At 46.9% G+C, this 26456-nt stretch overlaps 1 protein-coding gene across 1 annotated transcript in view; it reads right to left on the bottom strand.

Annotated features, from left to right (window-relative positions):
* Nucleotides 1-312: 312 nt before the first annotated feature.
* LOC119387660 (receptor-type tyrosine-protein phosphatase N2) overlaps nt 313-26456 on the bottom strand; it is a 580933-nt gene continuing 554789 nt past the window's right edge. Inside the window, exons 21-25 of the mRNA XM_037655122.2 lie at nt 21504-21670; nt 6984-7037; nt 5882-5946; nt 5725-5798; nt 313-4265 (exon numbers count right to left, since the gene is read on the bottom strand). Of these exons, the coding sequence (XP_037511050.1) occupies nt 4194-4265; nt 5725-5798; nt 5882-5946; nt 6984-7037; nt 21504-21670 (432 nt within the window). The 3' untranslated portion in view covers nt 313-4193. The remainder of the gene's footprint in view (nt 4266-5724; nt 5799-5881; nt 5947-6983; nt 7038-21503; nt 21671-26456) is intronic.

Raw genomic sequence — 26456 nt, 5'->3', positions numbered from 1 at the left:
CGAGACTATTTTGCGTCGGCGACGTTTAAGTACCAGCGCCTGAAAAGCGCGTCCGGCTCACCATAATATTCGAAACAGTGGTAGCATGTAGTCGCAAGTGAACGTTAAGTGCACAACCACATAGTGGCGTCCAATGAAAGCAGGATTTCTTGCCTGAAGGATGAAAGGCTTGAGCTGGTATAGCGCATTACGGGAAAGAAACGGCCGAGCAGACCCACACAAGAGGACAGAGCCCGTCAAGTACGACGAACCAACTCGCCCAATCTACAACACTTGTAATGAAAAGACAATTGAGACAGACACGCAAGGCTCATGACGTTCGTATTTATTCAGGGATAATATGGTGGAGGGCCTATGGAGGAGGAGGACGTTTCAACAGTGCTACGACGGAACAAGTGTCAGATTAGTCATTGAACAGAGTTTTGCATTTTCCCTCATTATTTGGATTTCAAATCACACACTGTTGCTCGCACAGCAAGGGTTCATTTTCAATACTCGGGGGACCAGAATCGCAGCGAGAGATCGTGCCTACAGCTACTACCAGACTTCACGTGTTAGATTTGTTTTCATCCGTTGACGGAAAATTGTTTTAGAGTTGGCAACATCGTCCCATCACAAATGCTAGCGTAGCCTTTACTACAGTGTACTAGAAGAAAACTGTACCCTTACGTAATCGAAAACAAGGGCATTGTTGACTGACAAGGTCGCTGCTAACCTGCCATACGACAGCGTGACAGTACCGGGTTGTGTAGCTCGACAGGCTATGACGTGAAGTGTGACAGTTGTTGCGTGCACATAAAACGAGTGCCAACGTGAACCAACGTAGTTTGATATCAAGCTACCAATGATCACGGGACATAGAGTCATCTTTTTTTTACGTAAGTTTATTCGTTAACTTCTTTGTTTACCTTTCGTGCCTGGGAACGAAGATGAGGCAAGGGAACCGGGTCAAACTACAGAACCTGTAAACAGCTCACCGGTAACTGCGTTTCTCAAAAGACATTGGCACTAGCCCAGATCTTATTCAGTTGTGCTTTTATGGGAAGAAAACAATTTTAGCTTAAAAGGGAAAGAGGGTTTTCCTTCGTTAGCCAGAAGAAAGGAGTGCTGTCGCGCGACCATAAGCAATTGTCGAGGCCAATTGCGATTGCAGCTAGAGTCACGAATGAACTTCTTGTCTTCTGATATGACGGCGAGATGCCCAAGGTATGTAAAGACAGCTTCGACGAAACCAACTTTGTTCATTAGAACGGTGCGAATGAAGTCGGGAAACAAAAATGTCTCAGTTGGGCTGCTTGTCCGTTTCCTGAGCACAGTTCTTTTGAACTATGTACATTCTGTTTTATATGACGTTCCAGTGACGTTCTGAAGAAGTGCATTCAACAAGTAAACAAGTGAAGATAGCTTTAACCCGTTTTCGCATTAAAGGGAAGACGTCTCGAACGTCCAGTGGCAGACCTGAAATGTGTTTTTATGCAGTCCAACAGAGGCGATAAATTTGACATCCGTGCATAAAGTTAGCCACATTCAACAAGAAAAGTCTGCACTCACTTCAATCAAATGTTATCGCAAGAATTCTTCGCTTGCGATGATAGGCTGCTTTTAAAATTTGTTATGATTGTTATTATTTTGGTCATGAAGGACTCCTCTCAAAGTGAGGAGCATTGAAACTTAAGTTTCGCACTAATCATTCGTGTCTTAGCATCAACGCGAGAAATCAGGTGAGGTGCTCAAGCGGTTGGAATCGTTCTTGCCTCCCGTATCATTCCGCTTCGATTATTTTGCGATATTACCGGACACTTTCTTTTCTGCCAGAGTAATTTGTACAGCACTGACTTTGTTGGCACTGCGTTGTCCGATGCCTGCTTCGAATTGCACGAATGAGTTTGTTTACGCGTCCTCAAGTGGGCTCACGAGGCAGCTAACAATCGTCTACTTCAACTCGCTCACAAAACCTCTCAACTTTTTCAATATCTCGTATATCTCTCTTTCTAAACTCAGCAAGTACTGCTACAAGCTACGTTCCAGAATGACAACGCTCGATAAATCTCTGTATCACATATTCATCTTGCTCCTTGCGTGCAGTGTTAGAACTCCACACAATACTCAGGGAGTGAAAACACGACATCATTTTTTGTCAACAGAAGCACTCACGCGCACACAGCAATAACAGAGGCATGACGCGTATGCACAAGCGCCCCGGAGGAGGTCAAAAATAGAGGCCTTTTTTTTTTCTTTTTCGCAAGGGTGCTCCAAAATAGTTTGTACATCAGCATATATATGCGATACGTACATGTGCGCCATTGGCCGACTGTATCTTTTCCTTCTTTCCTTCAAGCACGGGAAATTGAATACTTAGTGATCATGCAACATATAACGACGACTCCTTGAAACGCTCCGAAAGAGCTGGGTTTTTACACGCAACACTATATCTTTGTATACGATACTACAGACAAACGTGTTTACATCATTCAGTTTTTTTTTCCTTTTGGTCGGTTGTTGTGCAATACGGATACAAACATAGCCATGGTTCTCAAGCTACGGAAATTCGGCTAGTAGAAGAAGGAGGGCAAGTGCAAGTTTGAGAGAGAGAGGAGAAAGAAACGGCCGGGAGGAGGGAAGGTTGGTTTGGTTTGGCTTCGGGCGTAAGGAGGCTACTACAACTGTACTATCTGATGCGGCCGCGTCACATCAATGAACGCTTGGTCGACTTGATTTGGAAAGTTGAACACAGGTGGACTGCATACGCAGGAGAATCGGCGAGGCGGCGAAAAATGCATGCGACGTGAAGGCGTTTCACACTACAACATCGGCTGACGCGGCGACATTCCCGAGCGGATGGCCTCGGGTTCCGTTTTGACATTTGCACACACACATTTCGCGATTGTTCAAATGCGGACGTCTGATGCGCGTTGGGGAAGGAGGAAAAAAAGAAAGACTGGGAATCGGGACGCGTGAAGTTGGCGGCTGAAACGCGCTGCACTGGCCGGCTTCTCCCAATTCGACGCCATCGTCACACACCTAGCTGTACGCTGGTGCAAAGACTGCTTTTCCAGATGTACTTGTGTGTGTGTGTGTCTTACCTGCGCGGTGTCGCATTCATACTTGTTCTCCAAACATTCGTACAACTTTGTCTGCCTCTTAACGTGAAGACGTTTGGGCTTAGACGAAAGCTTAGTGGCAATAGAACGTACATTCGAAATGTAAGTTAGCACGTGAAGGGGAGACTCATGAAAACAGTTGAATCTGTGCACCCAGCACCCCTTAGTGTAACTCCTTAACGTGAAAAAGAGGTTAAAGGAGAGGATTAAAAAACAAAACAAGAAATGAAGAACGATGGTGGCTGCCCGATTTTGTGACGTCAGCCAAGTCGGTGACAACGCCGCATTTCTGAGGCAGTGGCTGCGTTTACAGTAACCGCTTAAGCGCGTCTAGCATAGAAAGAAGACAAACACGACAGTGTGGGTTCAAGCGGTTCGTTAGGTCGTCGCCGACTGCGTCTAATTCAATAAATAAAATTCTCAGGAAATGTATAGAAGAAGGCCCGTTCGTGGACAAAATATTTAAGCAATCTCATGTGCGAGTAGACATTGGAGACGGCGTGCGTGTCTGCAAGCACTTGACCAAAAGCGTGCAGGAGTCATCACGTACTGACAGCCATCACTTCGCGAGACGTCTCTTAAGTGAGCCACAACTATTTCTCTCCCACCCAAACACTTAAAAAGTGTGATAATGGAAAGTAAGTTAATCCGAATTTCGCTCAATTATTATATGTAGACTTCCGTGTTTATATGGCTATACATTTGCTAATACACAGGACCTCAAATGGTAAAAGAACCTCGTTTACGCTGGTGCAACAGTTCGAGAGCAGAGAAGGTAATAAGAGAGCAAACGGACTTAGACTTACTATAATGCCAAGTAAGATGAGAGGGTAAATGAGAGAAAGAGAAATACAATGAGTGGTCACATTTCTGCAGCCATCTTGAAAACTGGAGAAAAATAAACAGAGCGGGAATACAAGGAAGCAGACAAAGAGACGTCCATCAAGTCAGCAACGCGTCGCCATTCGCCATTCAGTCGATGAGGGGAAGCACGTCGCCAGGCTTGCAACGAGTCAGGTGATCGTCTACGACTGGTGCGGAATCATCCGCTTTGTGCCGGCCCCCGTGAGTGCCAGGCTCGCGGCAGACCTCTCAGTGGGAGAGCGCCTTCAAGATGGCGTGCACTTCCTCGGCTATGGCCATCAGGACGAATTCGAACTGGGCCTGCGGCAGAAAAAGAAAGGGGAGGAAAGAACAAAAACATGAGGTTTGCTCTTTATGGGGCAATGGCACGAGGAACAGAAAGGCGGAGTTTTCGCAGTGAGTAGCGCATTACGTAACACGCGCGTCAGCAAGACATGCTGTCCTCGCCTAGTACGGCCTTCTCCGCTCGCATGCGGGATTCAAAATGCTGATCGGTATTTCCGCCCGTCCAGCTGGCGGCCGTCTGTTCTTTGTCTAGCCTGTCTAGCCTGCTAAGCCCCATGTGCCCGCTGCACCGGCTGTCTATCCTGGCTGAATGCTGCGAAATCGCATTCGCTATGGCAAAAGTGAATTTTAACAGCGGAAGAGTTTTAGGGCTGGGCCTGGTGACAGACGAGTGTCCTCGTCTCTCACGCTCCGGTTCCCACATAAACCCATAGATGGCGTAACTGCGTCGGTCGCAGGCGAAGTGGCATTTAAAAGCGGCGTTGACTGGAGATGTGCTCTGGAGAGACGGTAACCAATGCGAGGCCGCGCTGGGCGCGAGGCGGAGAGGCGTGGTGGAGACGAGGCGACCGGTTATGTGTGTAAGAGCGGGGGCTTACGTGCGCTGTGCCCTTTCCGAAGGTGGGCAAGACTTCTCGTACGCCCGAGGTAGAAACCGCTCGTCGAGAGCCGCAGCGGTAGTTGGCACGAGAACGCTTCCCAATTTCGACAGTTTTCACAGTGTGGAATTGGTTTTACTTTTTTTATTTGCCTTATTTAGTTGCTTTTTTATTCGCAGAAGGCGATGCACAGGAGTGGGATAATGGAAGCGAGATGCACAAACCAAAGCTCTCGCCTCCGGTGCTTCGCCAACATGCGTAGACATTGGAATATATAGAGGGTAAGCTTGCGGATCGAAGTGAATCGTGGAACACCCTTCGGCCGCGCGCATTTCTACCTCGCCCTGTGATGCTGCGTCAAGTGACACCGCGTAACTGTTTGGTCCGCGCATGTGAGTCCACATTTAGCTGCGTTATGGTCGACTTTGCTCGCTCCTGTGAAAAGGTTCATGTTTATTATGCTTAGGTTTATGTCTTTGCGACGATCCACTCTGCCAAGGCATGATCTCTGTAATACGTGGTCGTTCACAGTTCCTATCCTGTAGCGGGAAAGGTTGTATTGGAAAAAATGTGAGAAGGATAGGGGTGAGTAGGTGAGGAACGAAATTGAGAATCGAAACTGAGAAATTTCAGCAAGGTACATTTTAAAAGTTGCATATTCTCCGCCTTTTGCTTTCCGGCAGGAAAACAAAACAGAAAGAAAATTACGAAAGGTTTCTGTACTTTAGATCCAGCCCATTGGTGTTGATGTCTTTCAACGAAACTAATGTACTCTGGCAGTATTAGGTTCCTAAGATTAGTGTGCTTGCATTCTAAATTCGTGTGCTTGGATTAGCGTGTCAAGCACATTTCGTGAATGCGAAGAGGCAGCCTACCTTGGTCTTTACCATACCGGCTCGTTGGTCGCGCATGTGCTCCAGAGTGGCTGCGATATCGATTTCCTTTGCTCCTGTTGACAAGAAGTCTCACGTCAGAATGCACTGTATGAGAAGCGATATCCGGGAAAAGATTTCTTTAGAAAATATTTCTCACCTTTGGCCATTCTGTTCAGTACCATGTCGATCAGGCAGTAGGTTCCCGTTCTTCCAATGCCGTCACTGAATATGAGAGAAAAAAAAAGACAGCGAACTGAGCAGGTCCAACGTACTTGTTGGAATATACGTGAAGCGAAACTCTCGTGAAGCGGTTCACTGTACACTATGATAATGTCTTCATTTTTCACTCTATGCTACGTGTAATGGCATGCAATGCAGCACAATGTTCACAAGGTACATAATGCAAACACGAAATCAGTACAACACGCACAGTGTGAGCCGTCGGCTCAGCGATGTGAATATGAAGGAATCAACTTATCACGCTTGTGGAGAGAGACTTCAGCATTGCACAAATTGTAACAGGTTAAAAGCTAATTCCTGGGGCTTCACGTGCCAAAATCACGATATGATTACGACGCACGTCGTATTAGGGACTCTGGAATCATTTCTGCTACCCTGAGTTCTTTAATGTACACATAGATCTAACAGTTTTGTGATTTATTGAATTTAAGGCAAAAAAAAAAAAGAGAAGAGGGTGTCTTTTTCACAGAAAAGAGTGAATATGACGCTTCTGCGTTTCTGTGGTGACGCGGTGGATAATCCGCATCCAATGTGGCAGGCCCTGGTTTCGTTTCCCAGTGCCGCCGGGCACCCCCCCCCCCCCCCCCCAGTTTAACTAAGTGGAAGAGAGGCATCCCGACCTTGTTCTGATTAAGGTGAGTACTGAAAGAAGGTGGCGTCTACTTTCCACTCTATTCCGTAATTCAATTCCCTTCTCCTGCTTTACTCACGACACTACTTAGCCGCGTGGGCGGCGGCAGGATTTTGTCTTGGGGTGCTAACCCATGTTGCGTCGCAGCCGGGGGGAAGGGGGTAGCGTTGGTGGCGCTTGTGGGGTGGACGCTGGTGTGGCTTGGGGAAGGGGGGGGGGGGGGGCAGGTGTTCCCATTGCCCCCTCCTGCCGATGCCCATGCTTGGCCCTTAGGAGTGCTCCCTTAGGGGTTGGATCAACAGGCGATTTCATAACCTCAAAGCATCATCTTCCCTGTCGTAACAGTGCACGTAGTGCAATTAGTCCTACAAATCATGGAATTGCTTACCTGCAGTGAACGACAATGGGGCACGAGCGTCCACGATATGACTTGTTCACCTTCCTGCGTTGAGAAACACCCAGAGAAATATATTGTTGCTGCCCGAGTATTGTTATCTTGCACACATAGTACTTTAGTGTTGAAGTGAAAGTTTATGAAGAACAAGACGAAAGTGAAGAACGCTAATAAAAGGCAGCGAAATTAGGCAGAATGCTCGGATAAAGATATTCTTCCGACACTATCTGCAAAAAAACGATGTGGCTGACCTGAAGACGTGGTAAGAAGGTAGCAATATATGATACCTCAAACTTGTCATGTTTGTGCTTGAGCCCATAAGAGATCTGAGAGCTCTGAGGCATAAAAAGTAATTTGTAGGTGTCAAAGCGATCAAAAGTACGTACTCTACGTTAACCCATGAGCCCACGTGTTCACAAATAGTTCTTACACTAGAAGTGTTCCAGAGCCCGACTTCCACCCAATTAATATTCAGGGCACAGCATTAGCGAAAGTAGCCAACCAGTAACAAGGATCACTTACAAACGACGAACCTGCCCATGGTCAAAACATAATAAGGAATATAGTAACCAGGGGCGAAGTTCACACAGATATTCATTCACAAGTGCTCTTTGCAATTGGCCTGCAGCCCTTCCTAACCACGTGTACCAAGAATGGCTGGTATTTGTTTTTTTAAAGAAATTTATTGCGGTACATTTGAAGAAAACCATTTCATTAAAAAAAAACTAATTCAGTTTTGGTTTCACTAATCAATGGGTGGGTTTGTGGCCAAATTAACCGAAGTATAACTGTGTTGCCCATAACAACACATTGTTTGTCGCCACGACTCTATAGTACTTTCTTATTCTCCGAAAAGTGAAATTAACTCAAGATAAATTAATGGGAGTAAATTGTATTTGAAGACGTATTAGTCCGTTTGCGATATCACCTTTTCCCACCGACATGCATCAAATTGTCCTTCAGTGCAACTACCCGAGCTCTGTGTTTAACACCCGCAACGTGACGCGAAAACAACATAGGCGCAGCAAGTTGTTTTGAGAATTTGTTCTCATCACTTTTTACGCAACACGGTGTATTAACTAACAACCGAGGTCACTTTCGCACAGCTCTGTAAAACGGAAGCCCCGATCATACATCCAATGTGCCCCGGGCAAGCGACACATTCTTTCTTTCGCGTTACAACATGATAAATAAGTTACGTGGACAATACGAGACAAATCATTCGTTTAATGAATTGTGAGCACGTACTTAGGCATAATAACATCAAGCAAGAGAGGCAATCACTTTTCAGTACAAGCAATAACAGACGCATCGCGCGCGAGAAAAAGAAAAGAGACGTGACAATAGCTTACAACGAATAGCCGTGTACCAGTTCAGGCGCGTTCGATGAAATCATTCCGTCTTACGCCACGCTGAAGCAGCCGCACAGTAAACAGCAAGAACACCACAAAGTCACACAGAACACGTACGGGAAACTGTGCTAATAACTTGCGTTATCATCGTCATTGTGATCAAGCACTGACAGTTGCTCGTACAAGTCACAGATCGCTTCAAGAGAACACCAAGGACACTGGAACGGGTGCCAGTAGCGGATGCTAGTAGCATTTTCTTTAGCACAGTAGTCACTCCTGTATGCTTACATAACGTGGTTTTAGGGGGAAAAGCTAAAAAGTAAAATGAAAAATGAACCGACGCAGGGAATCAATTGTCCAATGCGCTGTTCTTTAGGTTTACATTGCCTGTTTTATCGTGACCATGTCTAAACATAAAAGCACAGCGACCTTCTGAATACACGTGCACACGTGTAGAACACGTGCACATTCACGTGCGCATTCAGGAAAAACAGCCTCTAGTAGTGCTGAGAATAACAGACAAATGGGAATACAATCACGAGTTTCCGCGTTTACAAGCACATGTTAAGGTGGCGCGCTCTGAATCAGACAGGCGTATGTGAACGTAAGATATTAGCGGCCGTGGCTGCGAACCTTCACATTCTACACAGCTCTCGCGTGTATACATTCAGATTGATTCACATTTTTTAGACAGGACGCAAAGGCAACAGAGGTTATTGGTGTTGCACGCTGCCCAACCATCAACGTCACAAACGTACCAAGCGCACGTCATTCGTCAAGAGACCATCTAAAACACGTGCACTCGTCAGTTGCAAAGTGGACTCCTTCAAGAAAGTTCGCTTTGACAGGGTAAATATAACAAAGTTAGTGAGCAAGTGAGTGAGCCAAAGATAAGAAAGAACGAGGAACGTGAAGAAGATGGCACATTGCAGTGATGGGGCAACCAGATTCGAAAGCATAGCATACAGTAAAGTACAGAAAGAGAGGTGCGTCTTGGCCACGTAGTGCGTGCTGCAGCCAGGCGTCGACGCAGGTGAGAAGAAGAAGATGAAGAAGAGAGATGAGAAGAAGGCGCAGAGGTGCGTGCGGTGGCTCTCCTCCGCCGCACCCATCACTTTTGTGACTATGCAATTCGCAGGTGCACAATTGCACCAATCACAAAAATGATGAGCGCAACGAAGGGAATAGACGACCGACGAGGCCCCCGCAGTGGAAGGATGAACCGAGGCCGGAACGCCGTCCGTCCGGGCGCAACAGACCCGGTTCAGTAGAGAAAGGTTCAGTGCGAGGGACAGGCATACAGAGAACACACGCAATAGATGGAAGTAAGAGCGATGCTGGCTCTGGCATCGACAACAGCCGCATCAGGCCGCGAGTGCACAGCGTTCACACGTCTGATGGTTTAACATTGTTTCGCACTGATACGTGTACATGCATTCTTGGTCTTTTTCTTTCTTTTGTAACCGGCTGAAAACTGACTCAAATGTCGTAGAGGGATCAAAATATCAAGTTAGAGGGTCTAAAAAAGAGTTCTATCCTTAACTAACTCTCGGACTGCTTTGCTCTTCACCGCCACAACGACGTGGCAGTATTTTACGATTAGCGCTCCCACTCACCTATAGTTCACAGCGACCAACCCTCTTTCTTTTGGGATGATTTATAGTTTAGCACCAAGACACGGACACAATAAAAAAACGAAAAATCAGCGCTTGCCCGCTTCACTAGAAACGAGTTCTACAATGGCGGCGAGGTGGCCTCCTTGATCGTACATGGTGAGTTGTGATTAAGTATTTCGTGCGAGAAGTGCAGTTTTTTTCCGCCGGGAAGATGTGATAAGCAAGAGAAGTCGCTAAACTAAAAACAAGTGGCGACACCGTCTTCGTGTTCTCGTACCAGCTTGCAGCAAGTCATATATTTTTTATGGCGCCAGCTCGTGTCCTAGTATACATTACTTTACTGGCAAAATGAATGATGGAGTGTAGTGTGTCCTTAAAAGAGTCTACGTTAAACTTTCGAATGTTTTGGGAACATTCACTGGGCCATAACGACACCCAAGTACAACAAAATAATTTAAAGTCCAAGAAGTTACGATGACATATCGGCACATTAGTTCCGGCGAAAATGTCAGGGTAGTTAGCTTGTTGCGAAAAATATTCAAAATAACAAAAATGGGATAAGCGTGGAGTATCAATCGCGACCGAACAGTTTAACCAATATCTCTTTCAGTGAACATCGGTCGACTAAGCCATCACAAGTGGGCGTGGTAAAAGAAATGCCACACTTTTCATCAGAATTAGTCTCACATCGCATAATCCTTTAGTAGATTGTCAAGATGACCACTGCTTCAGCGTGAAGTCAGTTTGGAGAAGACAACACCAAAAGTAAAACAACAACAACAACAACGACGAGAGTTCCAAAAGAAAGCAAACCAATCTATCCAGTATGCAGCCTTATAATTACTGCTGAGCCGTCTGTGTGGTAGTACTCGGGTAGCTATACTTGAAAAGTTTGGATGATTAAGTGGCAGCTCGATCATCTCGTTCTCCTCACGTTCTTATTCTGTTCGGTGTACCGCCGATACAGGTACATGATAGGAACTCAATCCACAACCCGTAGCCAGGTCCGATCACACGACAGCTGTTGCGTGAGAACATTTTGACGCATAACAGAACGGGCTGTGGCTTCGAAGCAACGCAATAAAATACATTGGGAACGCGTACGATAAAATGGCTATAGATGGGGGCCTTTGTTTCTTGCGAGGTCATCTCTCGTTTAGGCTTTCACGTGACAAACGTAAATAAAATGAGAAAGCTACGTGTCAAAGTTACAGGATGTAAGGTATACAACTTGACACACGCTCAGGAGGGCGAAGTTTGGATACAGTATGTGCCAGTATTTTACATTTCATTGCACAACATTCGCATAGCGTCCTGCTACTGCGCACTCGCACATGATTAGCTTGCAGGATATCGACAACAATAACGTTCTTACTAGCGCTCGTCGGCACTTGTACATAAATATGTTAGCAACACAGTGGAGAGGACAAACATAACTATTGGTCGTCTGTGATTTGGTGGAGCGTTTGCCAATGTGAAGCAATTTTAATACTCTCATACAAGTAAGGCATTCAAGATGAGACGCACTTATAAGAACTAACTTGCACTTCTGCTCATACGGATTGCTGCTTTTAGCTTACGAGCTCATCCCAACATAGCCAGGTGTAGCGCAGAGTTTTTCGAGGAATGATTAGCTGAAAGCATACGTCGCTAGTAAAACTTTAAGCATTCCCGAAACTACAGTAAACTCGCGGTATTTCCAAGACCAGCCAGTGGAGAAAGAAAAAGGTTGCTTGGAACACGCGTAGTTTCTCAGTGGGCATGGCTAGACGTTTCATAATAAAACAAACAAATATTACTGACGCCACGGCCAGCCTTAGTGTCCCTTTCAACTTCAAAACTTCCAGCATTCGATTCATCACGAACCTGCTAGCGGGAACGCAGCATCTCATTACCAATGTAGCGAACAAAGCAGAACAGAAGCAAACGAACGTACGAAAGCAAGTTAGAACGGTGAAGCCGCGGCGGCACTCTAAAGCTGAATTCTTGCAGTCGAAGCACTCGCGTCGTCCCACGGCTTCATCACAACGGCGTAACGAGGCAAAGCGCATCGCGAGCTTTATTAAGGCGTCGTTTTTCGCGTGATCAGCGAGCTCGCGACGCAATTCTTCGCAGCACATACGTCACAGCTGGCTGCCCAGTCAGGCAGGAGGAAAAAAAAAAGAAGGGGTTGGCGCGGGAAACGCTGCAGGGAGAATGGGGAATGCGAAACGCGTCTCTCGTATTTGTCTTCGCTCCCTGCAACAGTCGCGCGAGCGCGAAGCGAACAGGCGCGACGCGTTTCGACGAATCGGGACTTACATATATATACGAGCCGTGATTCCAGCGTCGCACACAATTCGAGCGGCGACGCGGAGCGCACCACTTTTTCGCGTCACGCATCCGAGGTACAGCTGTCACAGCGCGCCTCCTCAATGAGCCGACTCAGTCGGAAAGGGGGGTTGGGGGGGGGGGGGATAGAAAGAGTTTGCAAGGACGCAGTAGTCAGCGCTTTCGCGCCTTAACGCGAGCGAAATCGCGAGACGGAGTTAGCGCGAAAAAAAAAAAAAAACCCGCCTGATTAATTATGCAGGCAAGCGATCTTTTGTAGGAGAGTACGCCGGCAGCCTTGTTTGCAAAGCTCGCAACGTGGAAGCCGCTTCGCCCGAATACCCCCACTCCCCGTTACGCTACCATAAGCCTCACTATGACTCGATTTGCACAAGTTACAAAAAAAGAAATGTAAGCAATTATAACTGCAATTGCACCATTAAGTTGTTGAAACCAATTACTGCCCATTGAAAGTATTTTATTCATTACTATATAATGAACAACTGTTCTTAAGTTACTTTACCCCTGATGTTAATTAGCATTGTACAAGTGTATTAAGTAGGACGATCGGGATTACTTGTTTGCTTTTTGCGACCTGTCACAAGTTTACAGCCACCGAAATTTCTTTGCAAAAGTCTTGTCTGACGTCCTTTCTCATTGTTTCGTGAAGGAATTAGCAGCGACGTTGAAACTTCGCTCGACACTGAAAACTCGCGCCTTATGTAACAAGTAACGTTCGGTAAGGGTGTTGTTGTAAAGCATGAACCCCTTGCGAAGGGAATGTGAGAGAGCACGAACACGAATGTTGTCATTTACCTCGAATGCGGGAGGTAGCGGGTTCGATTCCCTGTGCCGTTGGTGGCACTCACCGTTTTCCTGATGGGGAGGGAGGTATCTCGACCTGGCGTTGGTGGTGTCGGGTACCTGTCTCCGTACTCGTTTATGTTCTCCTCCCTAATATCCTTCTCAGCTGACGCCACACTCGGTCACGCGACGCCGTCACGTGACCGAGCGTGGCGTGACTGCGGACGCCGGATTTCTAGCCTCATTAGCATTATATGACTTTCGCCTTCACATTTACGGGCATATTTGACTACGAAGCACGGACCAGTGCAACGGTTCCAGTTTGTCGGTCGGTCGCGCCCACGTCGAGTGCGGCAAGTAGCTGCAACACGTTGTCTTCGCATGGACAGACACACGCGCATGGCATACGGCACGAGAGACAACAGACTTGTAACCGAAGAGTCGCGAGCGAGCGAGCGAGCAGGCAAGCGAACTAGCCACTGTGAGTGACGTGAAGAGCAATATAATGAGCCAGCAATGCGCGAAAATCTTGCAGCGCGGACCGACAGACGGTGCGAGAAGATGAGCAGGAGGATAACAGTGGGTTCTAGATAGGGAGGTGGAGATGGCAAGGAGGAGGGGGATAAATTTGAATCCAGAATTAAGCTGGAACCTTTTGTCGCGACGCTACCCGCGCGCTTCGTGCCTTCCCTTCTTCGTCCCGTTCTCTTCCACTGGCTCGTCGCGTACGCAGAGGGGAAGAGGAAGAGGCGAACGGGTTTCTACTCAAACAAAAGTTAACCTAACTGCGAGCACTGTGTATAGCAGCGGCGCGTGCAGACTCGGGAGCACTGGATGAATCTTGTCTCACAGGCGGGTTAGATCCTACAACTGGAAGCCGCGACAGCACCGCGGCAAGACGCGTAGCAGGAACACGAAGAATATGCATCGCTACGTTCGCTTAAGATAAACGCGACGCCAGCTGGGAAAGGCGAGGAGTGCGACGCGGTGAGAACGAATCAAACAGAACGGGATGTGCAAACAGAAAAAATAAGAACAAAAGCGACAGCTGGCGATGTGAACAGGAGAGGAAAAGCGCAAAAATAGAGGAAGAACCAGAAAGCTTTCGGGTGCAACATTCGTTAATCATCGCTTCTTTGCACCGGCTGTCCGTCCCGAATGCACCGCAGACGTTTCTCCTCGATGTTAATTTCTCTCCACAACGCGTTGTCTTCCGTCGCATGCGCTCGTAAAGCCGGTCAGGGAGGAAAAAAGAGAGACGAAACGAAATGAAGTTGTATAGGAGGAGCACCAAGAGAAAGATTGAACATTTTGAAAGAACGGCGGAAAAGGAAAGATCGCGCAGAAACAAACCGTGTTTCGAGAGGCTGAAAATTGTTTGCTCTTAACCAGAATGCATCCTCACTCCTTCCCGCTCCCTTTTTTTTCAGTTATGTGGGCTCCCGTTTTTTCCCGTTCTTCTGAGCGAGCTGCTGCTGTAACTTTCGGGGCGAAGGCGAAGAACACGCTCGCGAAACAGCACGAGAGAAAAAGAGATAAAGTGGACGGCGACGATGGAAAAACGGAATTTGTTAATCTCTTTTCCCTCGACACTCGCGGATTCAGAAATAAAAGGAATCGGCGGAACGAATGCCACGAAGAAAGAAAAAAAAAGAGGGGGCGGCGTCTCGTTGAACGTTTTTCTTTAGCGGCCCTCGTTCTCGTCGGAAACTAAACAATCGCCGCGCGCTCGGATGGATTAAGAAAGCGGAGTGGCACCGCGAGCAGGGAACTATGTAACAAATTGAAAGTATGATGAATACGGGCCTGAGGAGCGGTGAGGAAAACGATCATGAAAAACAGAATCTTCTGATGAGTACCAGACGCGCTTTCGTGAAAAAAATTTTTGTTGCGTATATTTATAACGAAGCATACGTCTCTATACAAGTCATTCGAACGAGTTGTTTTATAACCATTGTAAAATAAGGTACGTAGTACGCGTGACATAACGAAATCGTTGTGCGCGCATTAGTGTGCTTGTCTGTATTTTTTTCTTTTTTTATGGGGGGGGGGGGTTTAAAATGAATGGGTGAGCGTGTTACCGCCAGGTTTTCTTCAGCAACCGTTTCTTTTTGTTTTTTTCTACTTCAGCTGTGGACGTTATTCACAGCCCCGTTTACTTGTGTAATCAACGAATCGTTTTCTTGTTAACCTGGAAGTTGGCTCTGCCACTGTAGAGCCCGAATAAAGGCGTAGCACGCTTTACAGGGCGCAGCTCTGAGTGCACGGAATGACGTCTCTGTCGGTACGAAACACAAAAACTAAAATAAATGTCAGGCTAACATCACGCGTACAATTTCGCTATTTGTAAACTGAGTATATATATTCCCATATATGCGCTAGCGTCACTTGTTTTGCGAAAAAGTGTTTCTGTGTGGACTACTGTAAAAAACAGTACACGACGTATGTGTTCCTATTTCGTAAGGCTAAGGTTTCTTTTTGAAGAATATCTAATTTATTATCAGCAAATCGAACAGTATGCTGTAAGTATGGTAAAGGTTCGAAGTACGCGCCGTAATATTAGCAAGCTAGCAGTAACAAGCTAGCGTTAAACAGCTAAAAAACGCGAGTGATTGGGTACCAGGTGACCGATCACACAACTACTTAAGGGCCTAGGGAAACGTGGCACATCTTGTTCACAATCTAACATATAGCATACTTAAGCTATGTTCCAGACAATATTTTAAAGCGGCAGCATTCTCTGCCTTAATGATCCACGACACTGAGCGCTAAAATCGGAATGCAGTCTAATTAGAAGTGGACATCTTTGAGTAGAAATCTGCGCACTAGTCAGCGCTGGACTGCGTGCTGAATACGCGACCGTTTAAAACTATGAAACTAAAGTAAGCCTCAGGACAATTAGTAGGAACCACTTTAGGAGGACTGCTCCCTTTGACGATGTAACAACAGCCCCAGTCGAACCTAAACGCGCAGTTTTTTTTTTATCAGCAAAGGGAGCTGGTAGCACGGGATAGGGAACCACGCTGAGGGACTTTTAGCTAACTCGCGCGGCATCGATAATTTATGCGTCGTGATTAATCATATTTCCGCTACTTTGTCCGTTCATTATGGGCCACCGGGCCCGCGGTTGATCTTCTCCGGCGCAAAAACACGCGCGCAAACGCTTAATTTCGCTGTTTTCCAACACACAAGCAGAGAGAAAGAGAGAGCGAGACAGACATTCGTCGCGCAACATGTTCCTTCGCTTCATTGCGCACTTTAGCGTACTTATGCGCGAGAACGCGAAGCACTGCGCGGATAAAGTTTACAGACGAACCAAGAAAAAAAAAAGAAGTAGAATCGAAATATAAGAAGTGGAAGATGAAAGGATATATATAGCCGCGGAGAATCGTCTGTCGCCATGCCAACATTTCTCTCGGGCGCTTTTCCAAAATGAATGAGATATGTTAATCCCCGGGCACAGTTCAAAGATGCCTTAAGTGCCCTAAAAACAGCGGCCGGGCTGCCGACGGCCGCCAAAGCTCCGGGGCGCTCGCTCGGCTCGGCTAGGCTCGGCTCGCACAAAACGCTAAGCGAGGAGCACTGGTAGTAGTAGCACTGCAGAAAAGCGGCGGGCGAGCACTCATTACAAGCGCAGCAGACCTCATTAACGTCGATTTAGAAACGAGGATTGCTCGCCGCCGCCGCCGCGGCCTCTCATGCTACGCCGCCTTTTCCCTATAGCCTGTTGCGCGGCCCGCCGAGTTCTTCTCTCTTTCCAAATGCCGGCGGCGCGGCGCTGAGGAGGGTAGGGAGAGCACTCTCTCTTTTTTTTTCCTCTCCCAGGACTTAAATGGTTCCTGCCCGCCCACTTCGTTTTCTCTCCTCTTCATATACACTTATTTCTATTTTTTTTTTATTTGTACAACGATCCCTGCAGAAACGCGAAGCGAAGTTTTTCGCCGATGAGGCAGCGCGGGAGGAGGGGCTCGCGCTAATGCGAGCGGAATTGGCCTTTCATTAATGACTGCGCTCTCGAACAGAAAATAGCGTGCGCGCGTTTCTCCTTCAGCCAACGGACCGCGTGCAACCGACCGGCCAGTCCGCGCCTGCTCGTTCGCCAGTCGCTTCCCCCGAACGGTAGTGCATTTGCGTGGCTGGGGAAGAACCTCGCTTGGCACGAGAGTCGCGTGCGTGTAATCTCGCTCTTTTTTTTAAAAAGGCTGCGGCCTCCGTGGAACCTGCGCTGCATTCTTGCACTGCGGGATGTTGGAGAAAGAGGAAACCACGCGAGCATATTCGCGCACGCGGCATTGTTCCTCGAAGCTTTCGATGCCCCCCCCCCCCCTCCACTGCTCCTACGTTTATTTTTGTTCCATGGCTGAAGCATGTAATTAACGGGTATTTGGCTCGGGATTATTAATGAACGAGATGAATATGGAGATAGGAGGGCTTGATTTCCGTTAGTCAAAATGATTGGGGGGTCATCAGACAAGCATTTTAATTGTCTGCTGGTGTGTGTGTGTGTGTGTGTGTGTGTGTGTGTGTGTGTGTGTGTGTGTGTGTGTGTGTGTGTGTATGTGTGTGTGTGTGTGTGTGTGTGTGTGTGTGTGTGTGTGTGTGTGTGTGTGTGTGTGTGTGTGTGTGTGTGTGTGTGTGTGTGTGTGTGTGTGTGTGTGTGTGTGTTTCGTGTACCGAAGCTTCCGAGTAGTTCTGAACTGTGGTCTGTTTGAACATATGGAGCGACTTGTCCAGCAACAAGTGCTATTCCGAGTGGTACCTTCGTTTATAAGCAACTCTTACCGAAGAGAAAAGAAAGAAAGAAAGAAAGAAAGAAAGAAAGAAAGAAAGAAAGAAAGAAAGAAAGAAAGAAAGAAAGAAAGAAAGAAAGAAAGAAAGAAAGAAAGAAAGAAAGAAAGAAAGAAAGAAAGTTGTACATGAAGGCGTGCCACTAACAGAATAAAACGCCTCGACAACGACGTGTGAACAGCTGCCCGCTAACAATATGGGCCGAAGCAGCAAACACTGTAACATTCGGTATTCCAGCGCTGATAGGGAACAGTAATGGCAGTGGCGGCAAATGTAAGGACTGCATATGTTCTGTTCTGTTATTGGTTGTGTACCTTGGCTGCGCCGCCTCCTTGATTTTTTTATAATGCAGGATCAATGTGCGAAGCAATCTGAACTTGCGTCGACAGGGTGACATTATTAAAGGATGCTAGAGAAGCGTGAACGAAAAAATATATATGTAATGAGCAAAAATGGTTCACAGGTAATTTGCGCGTTAACAGATTAACTTTGAGCTCGGTGAAAGCCAGTCTGGCTGTTCTACACAGCCTGACGGGATGCATAGCTTTTAAACTAGTTTAGACAGCACGTATACATCACTCATAGGCTTTTATTAAAACGTGATTACGCCAGTGTACTATTTCCGAGTGTTCGTTAAAATGAGCGAAGTTGCGCTCGGGGTGCGCGAGGAGATCATTAAGCTGTGAAATGGTTGGAGGCGTCAAATGTAAGTTTTAGTCGCGTTACTTCTTTAACTCCGCTGCGCAGACGATGACAACAGCATCAAAGTTATAAAATGATTTCAGTTCCTCGAACATAAATAATCAAATCAGGAGACGGCACATTCGTCGTGACAATAGGTTGACGATAAATACAAGACGCTAGCGTAACAAGAAACCTGAACAGGATTCACATATAAAATCAACAACAGAGAAACCATTGAGCAACTAACAATTTCGAATGAGGTCGAAACTACAATAAGCAATATGGTTATACAATAGCAGGCATGTCAGCCATATTAGGACAGAAACGGCGAGAAGTGTGACATGGCGGATACATGGAAACATAAAAAGTGAACAAACCGATAGGGCTCAAGAGCTTTGATATGCAAGTACACATATAAGCGCTTATCGCGTATGCCGGTGTGTCAGTGACGGTTAAGCACAGGCAGGCCACCCCCAGATTTAGCTTTTCCACTGTCGTGTGCGGCGTCGACGCCGAGCGACACCTGCTCATGACACACCGGTAGACGCCAGTAAGAAACGCCGAATATGAGGCCTCCGCGATCAGCTTCGGCAGTGAGCCGTTGCGCGATGCCGGAGCTAAACGCGGAGGCCTCGGTGTGACGGGCGCTAAGCTGCACAGGCGGCGTCTCAGGCTCAGTAACGCCACATATGCTCCAGAAGATTAGCTAAATTCAGCACAACAAACAAGCGTTGTACTACTCCTATGTGCTTCACATTAGCCAGAGAAGCAAACTCAATACGCAGGAGATGAAATGTCATTGGTAGGTGTGAAAACTTTCTTGCGTTCTCGCGTTTTTTAACAGGGACATTTTCACAAATAATACCGCAAAACAAGCGATTCGGCAACAACCATTGGATCGGAAAAACAGCATGTAAAAAGCGAGCCACTGCGCAGCACTCCTGTGCCCATTTTTAATGCAATATGTATTTGTATATTTTTTTCAAAAAAAAAAAAAAATCTAACGTATGCACTTACACGGACCCGTATGGATAACACATGGGGTGTGAAACTAAAGCTTTTGATCGCCCAGCACTGCTGCTCATAATACGACGAGAATTGTTAGGTAGTAGTGAGTGTGCCTGCCACAACCTCTTCGACGAAACAGAGAAAAAAATAAAAGAAAAAAAACAGTAATCCCGTGGCGTTTTTTAAACTTGGACGAAGCGTTTTCATTTCTTATCGCTCATCATTTTATAAATTCGAATGAAGAACAAGTTCTAACGTGATATGTTTTTATGTGTCTCGGCATAAATTAAGAAAGGTAGACGGAACGTACATCGTGAATGTGAAAATCAGGCCCTGACACGTGTTGAAAAAAAATATTTCTTGTAACCAGATGAATTGCTTCTGGGAGACAAAACGACCGGGTGTGTCTCGTAGAAAAATAATATGAACAGCCGTTCGCAGGGAGTATTAGTATCACGTGGCATTGAAGCGTTTCCTACTACGAGTTTCCCAACCTCAGCAATTACAAGAATGTCTTTCTTTCTCATGGCGCGCCGCCCTGCGTAGCTCCCACCTCGACGATCAGCTATGGGCCACCCAGCAAGCCCGCGAGGCGACGAAGAGGCAAGACCTCGACGTCCCGACGTGGTAGGCGTAGGCCGCGCCACTCAAACTGGTGGTTCTCAATAAAGTTTATTCCTTCTCCCCCCTCGCCCCTTTTGTTACGCCTAAAGCTGTCGTCACATAATTTGCAGTCTGCTTAGTATCAAACGCCTTTTCAAAAATTTTATCTTTGTCGCCTTATCATCAAACAAGTAAAATCTGATAAGCCTCCTTATACTTCACTAAAATGGAACGTTGTTAGCAATAAACATGTTATGACATCAGCAGATGCACGATACGTAGAAAGTTTTTTTTTGTTTCTTTTACATAAATCGAGCTTATAAGTCTGCTAGGGGCACCTAGTTGGCATTGCATCATTGTACTCGCACGCGCATCATCCCGTGCGTCTCTTTCGTTCCTGTGGTCCTTGTCAACACCTGGAAGCGGGTTAGAAAACGAAATAACGCGAGCCATTTGTGAAGGTAGCTCATTGACGTCTCTGAGGCTAACGACGGATACTACAGGTCATTTTACCCTATCCTGGATTTTGCAAATAATTAAAGAAGAACTCGCGTAAACAAATAATTCTGCGGCTTTACGCTCCAAAACTACGACATGATTATGAGGCACGCCGTAGTTGGGGGTTTTCTGGATTAGTTTTGGCCAGCTGGCGTTCCTATTGACAGGGGGGTTTGAAAACCACCCATTTGCAGCGCGAAGCCGCAATGAAATCCAGATGGATTTCACAGAAACGAAAGCTTCTTAGCTGAAGAAAAAATTCGTCCTCGTCAATGGATCGAACACAGGACCTTTCCGGAGGCTCCGCCCTACTAACTGAGCTAACCAGGATGCTAGCAATTGGCATATGGAGGGCGAATTAGTCAACCCGAAGCACATGGGCATACGCAAAACTCATTTGCAATATTATGAGCTTATGTGCTTCCAGTTATTGGCTGATTTGTCCTCGCGCTGCCAATTGCTAACATCCTGTTTAGCTCAATTAGTAGGGCGGAGCCTCCAGAAAGGTGTTGGTCCCGGGTTCGATCCCCCGACCAGGACGGATTTTTCTTCAACTAAGACGCTTTTCTCTGTGTGAAATCCGAATGGATTTCGTTGTGTCTTCGTGCCGCAAACTGGTGGTTGTCAATCACCCCTTTCATAAGCTTTCCGCCACCGTGTGGGATTCCGCCAACTGATTTGCAATATGGCGTTCGTTTAGTCGTGCACCTAAATCTGAGTGCACGGGGGTTTTTGCATTTGACCCCACCGCCCCACCACAATGCGTCCACCGTGGCCGGTGTAATAAAAGGACACGTGTTGCCAACGTCGTATCGTATGCCTTCAAGTCCACCGCGCGCGGCGCCTCTGACCTTCGGAACTCCAGGATAGCCTTGATGGAAGCCGGGATGCCGTTGTCTGGCCACGAGAGAAAGTGGAACTGTGTGACTGTCCGGGTCTCGCTGGTCTTCAGGTTCTTGAGGTAGAAGCTGCGCACCAGATAGTCGTCGCACCAGATGTGCTCGGAGACCAGGTGTACCTGCGATTGAACGGGCAAATTCAGTTTGTTTCACGCGCACTGTGTAGATGCATACATAGGCCCTAATAAATAAAGTGGCATCTCTGAACTGTGTTTCATGTTGTGTGCGCCAACTTGCTCGTATAAAGGTGTAAGAAGGGACTCACGATATGAAACGCATACGTGCACATACAAGCTGCTTAAAGGCGTATAATGGAACATTCCGCGTCTTTATGAGTAACACCTTCGTTTTACAGATCTTACACCTTGACAGGTCCGTTTCAAACAGCCGCACTTTTAAAACTGCGTCGTATGAATGAAACGCGTTGGTATTTTAGAGCAACTCTCGAGCTAACTAAATAATTAAACTTGTAGCCATCCATTCTGCACAGGAGATTGTGGTGGTGCTTCGTGACTGTATATAGGAACTTAATAAGTTCGTGCCGTAGTCGCTGCTCTGGTACTTCGGGCTGACGTTCCATAATCGAGAGCGTTTTATCGTATTTGTACCATATTAGTGCAGTAAAACTTCATTATATTGGGTAGGTTTTATCTTGTACCTTTAATAATACAGTGTATTCATTCTTAATCGACTAGCGATTATACCGCACCTGATTAGCCGCTTCCACAATTCAAAACGTCACGACAAGGTGAAGCGGGAGAACCAGGGCGACATGTATTGTCTTGAGCGTTTGTGTATTTGGTACTTTGAAAGTCTGCCTCACCAATGTCCCGTATAAAGTAATATATGCATGTTACTGTGGTAACGAGAACCGCAATCAGTTTATGGTGAGCAGGAACCTGACGGATATGCGTGGTTTCTAAGTGTAACACACCTCAAAGTATTTTTTTCACGTTTTTACCGTAGTATTCAGATCCGATTTGAAATGCGGTCTGCAGGTTCCAGCAATATGGCGAAAGCATGCATATCCGTCAGGTTTCCGCTCACCATTAACTGATTGCGGTTTTTGTTACCATAGTAACATGCATATATTACTTTATACAGGACACAATTATATGGGCTAATTCACTTGCTTCGCTTTCTCTTCTTGTGCTCAACTAGGCCGTGCATCGACTCCATCACCACTCCTCTTACCGCTTTCTTTCCCAGATGGAGACATTATAACCTATCCCCTACTTCAATGATTAATGACCTGCCGATGCTTTGCGATATAACTAGATGGACACACTTAACATATTGCTCACTAGAAGATCTTCTTGCTGCTTCTAAATATGTCAGCGTATAAAAAAGCTACAATGTATGCCTCCTTATTTCAAGTCAATCCCCTAAACACCTTAGCTTGACGCACTGGCAGACAGTTACGAAACCCAAGGCACGCGCAACGCCTCGGCGATTTTACGTGTAATGTTACTTTAGGTGGCGACATTCTCACCTCATTCGCGCCGTTGAAAAGAGGCTCGCCAAGCACGTATTAATTTTTTTTTACCTTCCTTATTTGGGGCACCAGAATCTATTTAAGCGAGCGGAAAGGAAGGACTACCTAGATGCAAAGAAAAGTGGAGGTGTACAGAGGGACGAGCGCGTGGACATGTAAAAACTCGTAAGAGACGTACGTAACCCACTAAGGAGAGAAGAAAAAAGCAAACGAGAGAAAGAAGAGGAGGGGTGGGGGGAGAGAGAGAGAGAGAGAGAGAGACGGAGGGAAGGAGAAAGTGGCCGGAAGAGAAACATTGGTGCGTCTCGAGTAACGAGATTTAAATTACTCGCTCAGCGGAGAAGAAGAAGCACGGTCTTGCAGAGCGGTGAAACGAAGCGACATAGGGGTCGGCGGTGGGCCGAGGAGCGTAAGAAAATTGAAAAGAATATATATATTAAAGGAGAGGAAAAAAAACAATTGTCGTTGCTGCGAGGGCTCGTGAAAGCACGAAAAAAAAAAAACGAGGATAGAATTTGAGGACAAGAGTGCCCGACGAAAGGAGCAGGACTGCACGATGAAAGTGTGTGCAGAGTGGAAGGAAAAAGTATAAAGCTGACCCCCCCCTCCCCTCTTACGGCCGCCCCCTTTAGTTCTCCACTTTCTCCTCTGGCGGTTGGAAACCGTGGCGACGGTGGAGGACCGCGGCTCGGTCTTAGACACGACGTGCGACGAAGTTTAGCGCAGCGAAAGACTGGCTCGCTAGACGAGTAGCAGGAAGGAACAAATTAGAGAGAGAGAAGGAGGATAAAAATGAAGAAATCATAGAGAAATGAAAGGAAATGTAATGTGGAGCCGACGGGAACGAGGTTGCCCACGGCGGGCACTCGCAGCAGCACGGTGGTGGTGGGCGACCCGTATGAAATTTCCAGCGAGGTCCCTCGGAAAGAGAAAACTTTGTAGCAGAGTGCGGCTTTCTCGAAACGGAAGGCACGGAGTTGACGACGAGAACAAGACTCTTAGAGGGGGCTGGTTTTTTTTTTACGTCCGTAGTTTGTTTGTTCGGACAAGTTTTGAAACGTTGCGATGTTTTATATCACGCACGTGTCTTCGCCTTTGAGGAATTGCTCTTGCTCTTCTGTTTGGACGGTGGTATTTAGCGGCTCAGGCTGATGTGTGTAGTCTCTCAGAAATGGAGCCTGCTTGCTCCATTTTCTGAGTGCGACGCGCCCGAGTTAAGCGCGCCGTCGCCGCGTTTCGCCGCGTTTTGCCGAACTAAAGGCTACCTTACGAGAAAGATTGTTACAAAATGAAGGCGTAGCTGTTCCTAGCTGCGCGTGGGGCAGCTGTTATGGTTCTGCGATGGAAGACTGGGGTTTTAGACTTCCAAGACGACACTGCTCACCAGCTCTATGTGACCAGGATTTCATAGAGGAAGGCCCACAACCTTAATCAAAAACGTACACACGTGAACTTAAAACGAGAAGTGTAATCCCAGCTCTATAGCTTTATAGCGAAGTTCTTAGCGAGCGCTGCAAGGAGGCAAATGCACTTAGTCTTTATTGCGAAACCTTGGTTCTCTATTGCCACGACCACGAGTCATACTGCCTGCTCGGCATCGACAACCAGCCCTGGCTGGTGTCACACTTTGCTTAGTCGTCTGTTGAGTGACAACTCCACTACAGGTAAACTAGTTTGGACGTACTGCGCTAGGAAATAGCGCTATTACCGGGGCACAAAGCAAGAGCTAAAGGTATCAGCGGAATGTCTTGTGGATTCTCCGTGTGCGTCCAATTGATGTCGTAGTTTCCTTCAGAAAGTCTGTCAGGCTCGGCACTCCCCGTGTGAAGCGAGAGAGCTATAGATTTGCACTCAGCTTTTGCTGCAGCGTATATCCTCCTTAGTTGAAGTCTTGATGCCCAAGAAAGCAGGCCCGACAAACTCACTGAATACAATCTAGACGCCCTCCGCAACGTGGACGACGGTTCAGCAGATGAAGGAGACACAAGCATTAGCACTCACTAGCGAGGTGGAGCAGCCGAGCGAATGTAAGAAAACCGTAGCGCGTCAGCCTGTAGTAGCAGCAGCTGGCGGTGAAAGCACGTTCTCAAGTAGTAGTGCTATTCTCTTCACTCTTCCCTTCTGTAGCATCGCAGCAGCGGCTGAGAGGTAACATCTTGGACTAGCAACCTATGTGTCCTTGGTTATACTCTGGAGACTCACTAATTCTGCCATTTTGTCAAATTTTGCGATGACGGCGTTTTGATCCAAAGAGAAATGTTGCAGCCCAGTGAGCCACGCATGGCTGATGAGATCGCTAGTTGGACAATACTGGGAATGTTATAGTGTACCGAATACCACGACCCCTAGCTATAGTGTCCTCTGGGGCACTGCGCGTTTCTTTTATTCTCTTCCGTATAGAGAGCTGATGAGAAAGGAGACGCTCGCCGGTCACGTCGTGGCACGTGCGCGTGGAACGCTCTCACCCTCAACGCGCCGGTTTTGCTCTGACGGCGCCATAACGGCCGCAAACTTGGTCTTCCTTTTTCGACGGTCACTTCCTCTTTTTCCTCTGAGCAGTCGTCTGCGGTGTTACGCTTGAAGCCTATCAGCCTTGACTCTTTGTGTCACGGCTCATGTCATTTAAACTTTCTGTTCTCTTCTAGTCGCCTATTCAGTAGGACGTTTTCGTTTATCCCCCACTTTATGAACACAACCTCTCTGCGGGAAACAAAGATCAAGGAGCTACCGGTGTTAAAGCCGTTCGCCTCAAGCTTGGCTCTAAAGGTAAGTAGGACTTATCGAGCGTATGTTCTCCGTGAAAGCTTCGAAATGTTATTTTCAAAGAGAATGCGATGAAGGCTTTTAAACGCCATGCGTCTGGAGTCATTTGGCACCGGGCTGAACAGAGTGACACGTTTGTTTCTCGAGTATACCGCAAGTTGTTCATGTGACAAGCGGACATAGTTCACTGACGTACATTAGGGAGGCCGAAAATCTCAGTCGTCTCCATTGATTGTGCGAAGAGCGCTGTTATGTCTACGCACCACATGTTTGTCATTTCCATCTTCCTGTCCTTGTCTTTCGTCCCGCTTACACCCTTTCTTTTGGGCAGGGTAGTACACAAGACACAACTCTATGCCTTACTTTGGGCCCTGGCTGACGCCTACACTCTAAACGTGGTAACCTATAAATGTGATTTTTTTACCGACAGTAAGCGTTATTAGGTTCAAAATTTATGCACTATGAGCTAATGTAACCCTTATTTTATAGGTGCAAAAAATCACATTTATCAGTTACCACGTTTATAGTGTATAGGCGTTAAACCCGTACCACAGAGGCCGCCGGATTCTCATAACGTTCCATCCTTCTCTTCCCTTATGCATTACTTTCCGGTCTATTTGGCTCTCGCATTCTCAGGGTTTCGTACT

This window comes from Rhipicephalus sanguineus, chromosome 3 (assembly GCF_013339695.2).
Source record: "Rhipicephalus sanguineus isolate Rsan-2018 chromosome 3, BIME_Rsan_1.4, whole genome shotgun sequence".
Taxonomy (NCBI): Eukaryota; Metazoa; Arthropoda; class Arachnida; order Ixodida; family Ixodidae; genus Rhipicephalus; species Rhipicephalus sanguineus.
This window is presented reverse-complemented; position numbering and strand designations above follow the sequence as displayed.